Below are 11211 nucleotides of genomic sequence, written 5' to 3' on the forward strand. Positions count from 1 at the left end.
CGCGGCCATGCTGCGCTCGCTCGGTCCCTTGCTGTGCCTGTGGGCGCTGCGGCTGCCGGCGCTGCCGGCAGGCACCGGGGCGGCCGCCCGGGGACTGGGCGTCGCTTCCCACCGGTGAGTGCGAGGCCGGGAAGCGGGGCCGGGCGGGAGCGAGCGAGCCGGACCGGGGCTGAGCGGGGCTGTGCTTGTGCCTCAGGGAGCGGGTGCGCGCCATGTTCTACCACGCCTACGAGCACTACCTGGAGAGCGCCTTCCCCTACGACGAGCTGCGGCCGCTGACGTGCGACGGGCAGGACACCTGGGGCAGGTAGGGACCGTCCCCGAGACGGGGCATCGCCCCCGGCTGCCGCGGGGCCGGGCCCGGGGCGCCCCGCTGCTGGGTGCCCTCGTCCGCCCCCCGCCTCCGCCAGGCCTCACCTCGCTTCTCTCCTCGCACAGCTTCTCCCTCACGCTGATCGACGCCCTGGACACCCTGCTAGTGAGTACGAGCTGCCGCTCCCCGCCCCACCCGGGGCTCGGCCCTGTGCCTGCCCGCCGCTGCAGCCCGGCCTTCAGCCTGCTCAAGGCCGCCTCAGCCTCCTTCTCCACAGCTGCTTTTTACGCGGTGGTGATGGAAAGTCAGTTTATTGATTGACCAAGGAGCTTTTGCATATCGCTTTGTTCTGGCCCTGGGGGGCAGGTGGCCACAGCTCCCCGACCCTGACACCTTCTAACTCTGACATGAAGACCTCGAGTGTGTGAAGAAAACATTTTGAAATTAGATGAAACTGTCAGTCACCTCTTTAGTACTATTTGTAATTATGATTTCACAAAATAGTAAGACAGAACTAGGATTAGCCCCTAACATTGAATTGTGCTTTTGTTTCCCCGTGAACTCTAGCCCTTATTCTCTGTTGTCCTGCTCCCCCTGCAGATCTTGGGAAACGTTTCCGAGTTTCAGCGAGTCGTCAACGTGCTGCAGGACGGGGTGGATTTTGATATTGATGTCAATGCATCTGTCTTTGAAACTAACATTCGAGGTGAGGTGGGTTTTTCCGTGGCGTTCATGCTGGATTTCCTTCCTGTACGAGTCTCTGAACTGTACACAGAGGTAATGCAAGGGAGTGGTCAGAGTGAATTTGTAATGCAGTGTAACAGGGCACATAAACAAACAGAAAAATCCCAAACAAATGTCACTTCCTTTTTGTCTTTGCACATCACCTTTTTGCTTCCTGCCTCAACACAAACAGAAGTCAACATGGCAGTTTCAATACTCTAGTGCCAGGTTTTGAGCTTTGGAATAAACATCTCTTCCACTGAAACAGTACTAATAACATACAGTCTTTTTTATATACTGTTTTGGAATAGAGATTATTAATTTCTTGCTTTAGCATCATGATGTGAAACTTGTCTTTTTTTTGTTGAAAATTGCAAAGGCCTTTGGAGTCTTGTAACCGGTTGAATGTCTAACTGCTTCAGTGCCATCCAACTAAGAGACACTGTCAGGGAACAAAACTGTTACTTACGCTTTTTTTGTTTCTCCTGTCAAATATTGCTGAGCCAGTTTTTTGCAGTGGTGTAATTTCTCTGTGTTTGTGCTTGTTATGTGACTGTAGACAAGCCTGTGAAAAGGGCTAATAACTCCCTGCCTCTGTCCATCATGCTGAAATTTTTTACTCTGGCCTAGACATTTTTCTCCAAGGTATTTAAGAAGGTACACTGTCTTACTTTACACAAACATAATATTAAGCTGTCTGGAAGAAATGAAACAGAATTCCTCTCACAGAGGTTTGTGTTCATTATACTGTTAGCTCCCTGACTGTCTGCAGGGCAGGGCAGGTATAGCAGGGCAAGTAGCATGTGATGCTTCTGAAATAATGGAAGAAATATATCTGCTACCCATTGCAAACAGGCAGGAAGAAACAAACCACTCTTCCTTTGTGGCATATTGAATTAGGCTGTTAAGGATGAGCCACCTGACTTTTCTTCTCTATAAACACTGCCTCTGCATCATGATAAGTACCACTGGTATCTGATTTCATTCCTCCCCACATTCTTTAATGGAATTCTTATGTGCACCTTCTAGTGGTGGGTGGTCTCCTCTCCGCTCACTTGCTATCGAAGAAGGCTGGCGTTGAAGTAGAAGTGGGCTGGCCATGCTCTGGACCTCTCCTGAGGATGGCGGAGGAAGCAGCTCGCAAACTCCTGCCGGGTGAGAACTTGTCTGGTTTCTGTCGCTGTGCCGTGGTTCGTGACTGGTGTGTTTGACGACAATGGCACTGCTTGATGTGTAAACTCATAAAACAGTCCTGTGTTCCCTGAGCTGAAAGCATGTTTAGCTAGTGGCGAAAACATTGTGAAGTGCATGATACCAGTTGTATGTATGCGTGCCAAGTGTTGTATGTGCTTAACACATCAGTTTGTTTGTTGCTTGTTGAGGGGAAATATATTTAATACAAATAAAGGCTGTGAAAGAGCAGCTTGTAAAGACAAGAAGATGCAGCCTTATCTACCCCTTTGTGGGCTGCTGCTGGGATGTGTGCCCTGATAGCATGGCACTGTTCCCTTGTGTGCTGCGCACCCTGGGCTGCCACTGAGTAGTCACAAGCTGAGGGTGTTTGCGCTTTGCTGACCAGTGCATGTAGTTCCATTTTGACCACCCTGCTTGTTCTGTAAAAAAAGTAGGGATGCAGTCTGCTGCTCGTGGCAAGGTGGAAGAGATCTGCAGTACCTTCCCAGGACTGTGTGTAGCTTGGGGTACGCTCTCTGCCCCTCACAGAGTCACACTCTGCTTCTCATTTCATTCTTTGCAGTTACTGCAATTGCTCCAGTCCGGCTTCTTGCCTGTGTGCAGTGGAATGTGAAGCACATGTTTGCTTGACAGTCTGTCAAACGTAACAGTGAACACTCATGTGAACCAAAAATACTACGTTTCAGCTTTTCAGACCCCAACTGGGATGCCGTATGGAACAGTGAACTTGCTGCACGGAGTAAACCCTGGGGAGACCCCAGTTACCTGTACTGCTGGAATTGGTACATTTATAGTGGAATTTGCCACTTTAAGCCACCTTACTGGTGATCCAGTGTTTGAGGATGTTGCCAGGAAGGCTTTGAAGGCACTGTGGAAAAATCGCTCAGATATTGGGCTGGTGAGTGAGGAATGGACTTTGAATTTGCTGCTTTTTGTGTAGTTTTATGGATGCAATTCTAAGCATAAAAAAGCATAAACAAGAGAGGAGATAGAACTAGATAAATAACCACAGTGCTAATAACTGGGCTGAAGTCGTGCGTTTGACATTGTTCCTGAACACCTGCAGCATGCACATCTCTGCTTTAGTGGTGCAACCCAACATTATGCCATTGTTCTGTTCCATAACAGATGTGGTTGGGAGACAAATGCCTTCCTCTGGGTATTGCAGTTTTTCTAACAGCAGCTGTAACAGATTAAATAAAAGGTCTGTCTGATGCCTGGTGTGGCAACAGCCTACGGAAGAGAATAAGAGCACAGCAAGTGCAACAAGATACTCCCAGCCCTCTACAGCTTTGGTGTTTTGGGAGTATCCAGAGCTAGAAGCATTATCTCTGCGTTCATTATCTTCTGGTCAGTCTTTCTTCAGTTAGTTTCCATAGTTGCTTTTTGAACCTATGTGAGCTCTTAGTGTTGCATATGTGAAGTGGAACAGATTTATTCATATGCTGTAAAAAGAAGTGTTTCCTTTTGTTTGCTTTGGCATCTTGTTTATTTTTTTTGTTTATGCCCCTGGTCCTTGTTCAAGAAAGAAACTGAATAGCTGGGTTTTTTCATCTTTGTTAAGCAAGTCACACTTGTGTATTATATTCTCCATCATCTGGATCTCTTTCTAGGCTAGAGAGTCCCAGGTTTGAAGGATCTATTTAAATATTAGCATGGCAGCTCTCATGCCTTTGACATCCTTGGCCTCCATCTCTGTATCTGTGCTTCTTCATCCTCCTCTGCTCTTTTGCAGGATGTGAATTAGGACCAGACACATCATGTTGAAATTGTGCATTTTTACAGTAGCATAATGGTGTTTTGTTTTGGCCAGCGCAGCGTTTATATTGGAAGCATAAAATTCCTAACTTATATTTTCTACAGTTTGTACTTCAATTAGCTTTATTTCCACTTAAACTTCCTCTTTCCTCCTCTCCTCGCTTCTTCCAGGTTGGTAACCACATTGATGTGATAACTGCTAAGTGGGTGGCCCAAGATGCTGGCATTGGGGCAGGAGTGGACTCCTACTTTGAATACCTTGTTAAAGGAGCCATTCTCCTGCAGGACAAAGAGCTGATGTCCATGTTTCTAGGTGAGTAGTTTGTTTTCTGTGTGAAGGGTCCCAGGAATGCCTCCTTGACTGCCCCTGTAAAAATTCTGCATGTGGGACTGTGGAAGAAGTTGAAGAATCTAATAGGGTACATTCAAGACTGTTCCTGAAGCATTTGTTGTAATGCTTTTGAACAATCTGTGATAACAAAGAGTTACCAAAGTGAGCATCCTGAGAAGTCATTCATTTGACGTGGCTCAAGTAAAGAAGGGGCTTTTCTCATTCTTAAAAAAAAAAGATCTTTTGTTGGATAACCTACCCATCTATGTTTCCTTATAGAATATAACAAAGCTATCAAAAATTACACAAAGTTTGATGACTGGTACCTCTGGGTTCAGATGTACAAAGGAACAGTGTCCATGCCTGTTTTTCAGTCCCTGGAGGCCTACTGGCCAGGCCTACAGGTAAGAGCTGTCATACCTGTAGCATGTGGTGATTTTGTTCATCTGTCTTGTGTCGGTCTTTAATATTAAAGTTACAGCTACAACCCTCATTGTGCTGGTTTAAAAGTTTGTTTTGATCTCTGGTGAAATCTACAGTAGTCTGACCCTGCAGAAGAGCAGATGTTGACTTTATCTATGGCGTATAAAAAAAAGTCTCCCATTAAGCATGATGGGAGGGCAGTTTTGTTGTAGCAAGCTCCTCTGACAGTGGTCTCGTAATCCAGATGGGGAACGTAAGGCAAAAGAGAATCACACCTCTTTTTCCACCATCTCATAGATGCTTTACTTGTGTGAATACTTTCCCATTGAGAGGTTTGCTTTCTCATCAGTACTTACATTTGGTCTGGGACTTTGTTAGCCCTGCTGAAATAGGCTGGATGCTCTGATGGACTAGAAGAAATGTTGACAGAAGAAACCCAGCCTTCCGTTAACTAAAGATGAAAGGGTCTTCATATTATTTAGGTGTGTGGAATGTGAGCCAACAGAAAGGTAGCCCCTATCTCTTTAGTCCTACCTATTCTTAAGGCATCATTCCTAAATATTACTTACACCATTCAGACCTGCTGAACAACTCGTTTCTGTCACTATATCTTGCTTTGACTATAGCAGTATTATTGCATCAATTCCTGTGCTGTTTCTTCTTCACCCAGATGTTGCTTTGCTAATTGTTTCCTCTTTCTCAGAGCCTAATTGGGGATGTACAGAATGCCATGCGAACCTTCCTCAACTATTACACTGTCTGGAAGCAGTTTGGTGGGCTGCCTGAGTTCTACAACATTCCCCAGGGCTATACGGTGGACAAGAGAGAAGGATATCCACTCAGACCTGGTAAGCGGAAATAAAATAAAAAGGAGCATGGAGTTCTGCTTTTGCTCTGGTGTTAAGAATAGCAAGATCAAACGTAAGCAACACCTGCCCTCCAAAAGTTCCTCCCCAGTTTTGCTTTGAGTTAGTTCCTGCATGCATTTTACCCGTGATTTCCATAGTCAAAGCTACACATCTTGCTTTCTGCCATTCACAAAGGCAGGGCTACCTTGTAAAGGAAGCAAACCATAGTGTTACTATATAAAGGGGGCCTGTTAATGAATTGGGGTCACGATGTAGGATTTGACATGCTTAAGTGTTAGACTGTCTGACATGACATTTGAAGTCATGTGAAATGTTAATGGGGACTGCCTGTGTCCTTTAAATTTAGGAAGTGAAAGAGAGTATGAATAGACCACTAGTTCTGTTGAGTTCCTGAAATAAACTAATTCTAGTTGCCCTAGTAAAGCTCAACATCTAAGAGCGATTATATGTTGTCTGTGATACTGCAATGAAATGGTCTATCTTTTTTTCTGTTGTGTTTGTTTTGGTTTTTTGTTTGTTTTTTTTTTTACAACTCTGACCAAAAAAAAAAAAAAATTGCACCCAATTATTAGGTCAGTAAAACTTTGTAAGTGAGAATAATCAATTTCCTTTTGGTCTGAGTGTTCAGCTGACATCCACATTGGACACCTCTACCAAAAATACTCATCAGCATTAACTTTCAAATGTATTAGAGCATCCAAAAAGACCTGTTTCTTTAGTAAGTAAACACAGCACAGTGCATATGTTGCCTATACAGAGTATTTCCATAGTGCGTGTTTTCATGGTGTTTTAGATACCTGTTTCAGAGGCTTACGGTGTTGTTTAAAAACTGTATTTTGGGGGTTGAATTTCTTGTTTGTAATCCTTTCTAGAGGCATGTTTCTTTTCTTCCTTTGACCACTGAGTTTAAATCCTTTTCTCTCTTGCTCCCCTCCCACTCCCTGAATGTGGGAGGGGAGCATTATTCACTCTTACCTGAGCTGATGCAATCTGGTTAGAGTGAATTTCTTTGTAGCACATCCTTAGTAAAAGCAAGTATCCGTGCTTTGAGCCAGAGGAAATACAAGGCAAGCTAGGCTGATCACCTGATCATCTTAAAGTAGCATTGTTAAATTAGTTCAAGGAATATCTCATCTTCCCTGTGTATGTGGTTTGGTAATCTTTACGCTTGCAAATGCTTGGGGTTTTTTTGCAGAGCTGATTGAGAGTGCAATGTATCTGTACCGCGCTACAAGAGATCCCACGCTCTTAGAACTGGGAAGGGACGCAGTGGAGTCAATAGAGAAAATCAGCAAGGTGGACTGTGGATTTGCAACTGTAAGTGCTAAATCAACTACTAGGTTGGCTATTTGGCTGCTAAAATATCAGTTTTTAGAAAGTGTTCTCATGAATGATGTTTTGCCATTGAGTCAAGGGATCACTTTGGTTGAAACATGACTTCTTTCTTCAAACAAACCCCTTGTATTTCTCTGTGAAGCTGATCTGGTAACTGCTGGTCATGTTTCTGGTAGTAACTTCCCTCACAGCCTGAGCAGTGGGACAAATTCTGTCATTGCCTGTTGCACCAGAGCCCGAAACATGGGAGAGTGAGCATCGGAAGCTTCTCCCGTCTCCTGTGTCTTGATAGGTACTAGGTGCTCCAGCTCAGCAGGAAGGCTTCTATGCAGGGTCTCTGCCTGCCAGTTTTGTGATGCTGCTTTTCCTCTATGCCTTGAAAATCTGTTCAAACACAAGAGAACTACAGTGAGTGATTTCTCTAAAATCGTTTAATAGAAGATTTCAAATGTACTATTAAGGTCTGTTTTACAAAAACCTCCTTATAAATATTGGGAATTAGGCCTTGTGATTTGGGAAGTAGGTAAAAGCCTTATGATTTTTTAGTGGGGGAAATGATGAGATGCTTACTCACTCTTCTTCTCCTTACCTAGATAGGAAGTGTATTTCTCCTGATTGTTAGTTTCCTGTTCCTTATCACTAGACTATACTAATTCATAACAGCTGAAACCTTGTTGACGTATTTGCATATAACTGTTTAAAATACGGAGTGAATTGGTGCCGTACTGTGCTGTTTAACTGAAATGAATTGCAAGCTGGTTTTACTTTGCCCCCTAAGTTCATAATTTACTGAATTTGATACAGCTGTAACCCACTGTATTTCTTATCTTGTAGATCAAAGACTTGAGAGATCACAGACTGGATAATCGCATGGAATCCTTCTTTTTGGCTGAAACAGTAAAATATTTGTACCTGCTGTTTGACCCAGACAACTTCATTCACAATGATGGATCAGTCTTTGATGTAGTGATTACACCATACGGGGAATGCGTCTTGAATGCTGGAGGATACGTCTTCAACACTGAAGCTCATCCTATAGACCCTGCTGCGCTGCACTGCTGTAGGAAGCAAAAGGAAGAGCAGTGGGAGGTGGAAGACTTGATGCGGGAATTTTACTCGCTGAAGAAAAACAAGAAATTCACTTTAAAAAGAGCTTCTGACCATGGTGAAGGGGAAGGTGCAAAAGACCCTGAAGATGCCTCCTTAGAGAAAGGTGGAGAGAAGAGAAACTATAAGAAGAATTCACACTCCCTCCTGAGTTGCCCCAGTCAATCCTTTAACTCTAAACTTGCAGTACTGGGACAGGTCTTCCTAGATAACACCTGATTCTATTTTCATTATCAGTTTAAATTATTGATTTAGACTCTGGAAATATATTTTTATAGTTTCATAATGGAAAGTGTTGTACCTCACAATGTGAATTGTATTATGAAGTGAAACAGCTTCCCATTAAATTCTGCTACTGCTGGTTCATACAATCTGATATAGAAATCAGCTGTTAATGCTGTAAAGTTGCTAATCTCAAATGGATTGGTTGCCTGAATAGCAAACAGGTGTTCAGAAAGAGAAAGAAAAGTCTACAGGTTAGAGGTGCCTTGTTTATTTCATTGTGAGTTTGTTTTGAAGTTTTACAGGCTGGTGCAGGGTCCAGAGCTTGCTTTGTTCTATAAAAATGAGCCTGAGCAGTCCCCTGTCATAAGGGGAAAAGCAGGGACTACTAGCTGCAGCTTCACTTCTGAGACTAGAAGTCTCCTCTGCAATGTGCCCGACCTTTTATCTTTGGCCTCTTTATGAATATGTGGTTAGCCTGAGAGATTGATGACCAGTCAAGAAAACCTTTTGATTTTGAGGTGGAGGCTCAGATTTGTAGATCTAGCGTGTCTGTTAAGCATGAAGGGATAGCATGGGGGGAGGAGAGCAGTTGTGACATAGAAAATTGCTCAGTTCCTCTGTATGTAGAATCAGTGTGGGTCAGTACCACCTGCCTGAAACTGGTTTAGTAAGTGTCGAGGTGATGTCATCTGCAAAGTGAGGTGGAGTGTGGACTAGCAAAGGTTTGATTTACCCTGCAGTGGAGCTTGCTTGCTTCTTACTGAATCTAATATGCTTTTCCTATGAAATTTCCCCATTTCCTTCCTCTTTTAAACTTCTCCTTGGGGCCTCACTTGCCTAACTTCACATTAGCCACCTCAGTCAGTGAAGCTGGCCTCAGGGTGGACCAGCTGAGCTGTATGTGTAGTATTCATAAGGGTAGGGTGGAAAGGTACTTGGTTCAGACCAAAATGCAACTATCCCTTGGTGCAGGAGACAGCTGAACAGATGTTCATAAGCTGCTCCCTGAAGCAGGGACTGAGAGCGCTCCTTGTGGCCCTTCCTCTAATGGAAACCAGGCTGCATTTCTGTCTTTTTTCTGAACAGGTGAAGGGCATGAAACCTTTTGGTGTTCAGCTGACTTGACAAATCCAAACCCTCAAATGTGTTATTAGTGTCTTTTTGACAGGTATATGCAATGATCAGAAAGAGACAAATCAGCAGTGTTACAAAGAGCTTTTTAAAGAAAAAGGGGGTGAGGTGCAGAAAAATTATGGGCTTTCTTCAAGCCTGCTGGAAGTTGAGGAGTCTGGAGCAAGCACAAACAAGCTATAGTCACGTGAGTGGATTAGAGAGACAGGATAAATAAATCCATGTGGCTAGTGAAATACTTAAATACAACTGGGTCAACGCCCAGTCTTTGGTGATGTGGGATTGCTTTGAGAAACTATTGTTTTTGTCTCGATCTGTACTAGTGCTATGAAGTTACATGAAATCTGCACTCCTACCCTTCAGGATGGAAATCCTGTTGCAGTTGTGCATGAACTACAGGAAGAGACACTTGCAACTTTGGACAGACAGACACATTGGAAGGATTGGTAACCTCTACAGGCCCTTCTAGTTCTGTATCTCTCCTTTCCTTTTAGCAGGTGGGACAGCTGCTGTTCTAGAAATACTGCATTGATGCAGCTGTTGCAAGGGGGTTAGTGAGGGTGGAGCACCCTAAAACTGAGGCATTGTTAGACAGAGATGGAGTTCTTAGTGGCTCCTTGTTGTAACCATAAGGTTATCTTTTTCTTTTCCAGCTGTTCATGTCTCACATGCTATTCATTGTCTAAACCGTAGAACAACAAAATGCAGGCCTCTGATGGCTTCACTCAGTGCTTGGTCCTGATTGTCTCTCAGCACTGCCCCACCCATGAAGCAGAAGAAAACGAAGGACTTACGGGATAGGCCGTATGTTAACAACACAGTAGATTGCTGCTAACCACAGCGTTTTGGTACCCTCACCTAAGAGGCTCCAGTAGCAGAAACAAGGGGTAGCCTTAGGAGGGAAAATCTTTCCTCAGCACAGAGCTGAAAGAACTCATCTATCTGTCCACAGCTACTGCTCTACTGTGAGTAATTAGATGGATCTTGATTAGTGCTGTGGGATGGATGAGTCAGAATAACACAAGACAGCCTTAATTTTGGTTTGTTCCAGTATTTGAGACCAACTACCATCTTACTAAGACTTTCTTTTAACAAAAAGAACTGTGATATGATTTCTTAGGATCATTAGTGAGCCTTTTCTTTAAATGGAAAACTGTGTGACTTGCCCTAGCTGCTGGAAGGCAGAGAGCACACTTGATTGACACATGTACAAGTTTTGCTATTTCATAGGCAATCTGATGAAGGATAGATGTTTGGGAATCTCTAAGGGATGGTGGGATAAAACCATCAGTGGCTGGCTGTCCTGCTAGAGATCAGATTCCATTCCCTGTATGTACAATGTAAGAGGTTCTGCTGTTAGTGAGAACTTGATGGATTAAAAATTACTATCACAAGTCAGCTGAGAAAAAAAAAAAAAACAGAGCTAAAACTTGTGGTCTCCTTGCTGCCTCTCCTCCCAGGAGGATTACCTCCTCCTGCCTCATAACGAAGAGCATCTGTGGGAAGAGATAGCAGGTCTATTTTGGCATGTTCCAGCTGGAGGGAGAGCTCCAATCAAGCAATATGGTGAGCGCCTGGTCATGTTAACAGAATGTAGAGTTTTGTCAGGAACCCAAAATGAGATGTGTGTGAAACACAGATGGTAGTGGCAATTTTGAATGGCTTCCAAATGAGACAGGTCAGCACTGAAAAGGTCCCACCTACAGTGCATGCTTGTGGCATCTGCCAAAGGCTGGAAGGAAACTGGATTTTGGTTGAGTGGTGAAAGATAGCACAGAAACCAAATTTAGCATTTGCTGTTG

General features: G+C 44.0%; 1 protein-coding gene across 1 annotated transcript; it reads left to right on the forward strand.

Moving 5' to 3' along the window:
- Positions 1–7: 7 nt before the first annotated feature.
- Positions 8–8303, forward strand: EDEM2 (ER degradation enhancer, mannosidase alpha-like 2). Its single transcript, XM_010584059.1, has 11 exons — positions 8–114; positions 197–307; positions 439–478; positions 914–1019; positions 2066–2191; positions 2917–3128; positions 4160–4301; positions 4599–4723; positions 5446–5590; positions 6807–6928; positions 7781–8303. The coding sequence occupies exons 1-11, from the start codon at positions 8–10 to the stop codon at positions 8270–8272; spliced, it is 1728 nt and encodes a 575-aa protein (XP_010582361.1). The 3' UTR covers positions 8273–8303.
- Positions 8304–11211: the final 2908 nt, after the last annotated feature.

This window comes from Haliaeetus leucocephalus, unplaced genomic scaffold, assembly GCF_000737465.1.
Source record: "Haliaeetus leucocephalus isolate CR32 unplaced genomic scaffold, Haliaeetus_leucocephalus-4.0 Scaffold933, whole genome shotgun sequence".
Classification (NCBI taxonomy): Eukaryota; Metazoa; Chordata; class Aves; order Accipitriformes; family Accipitridae; genus Haliaeetus; species Haliaeetus leucocephalus.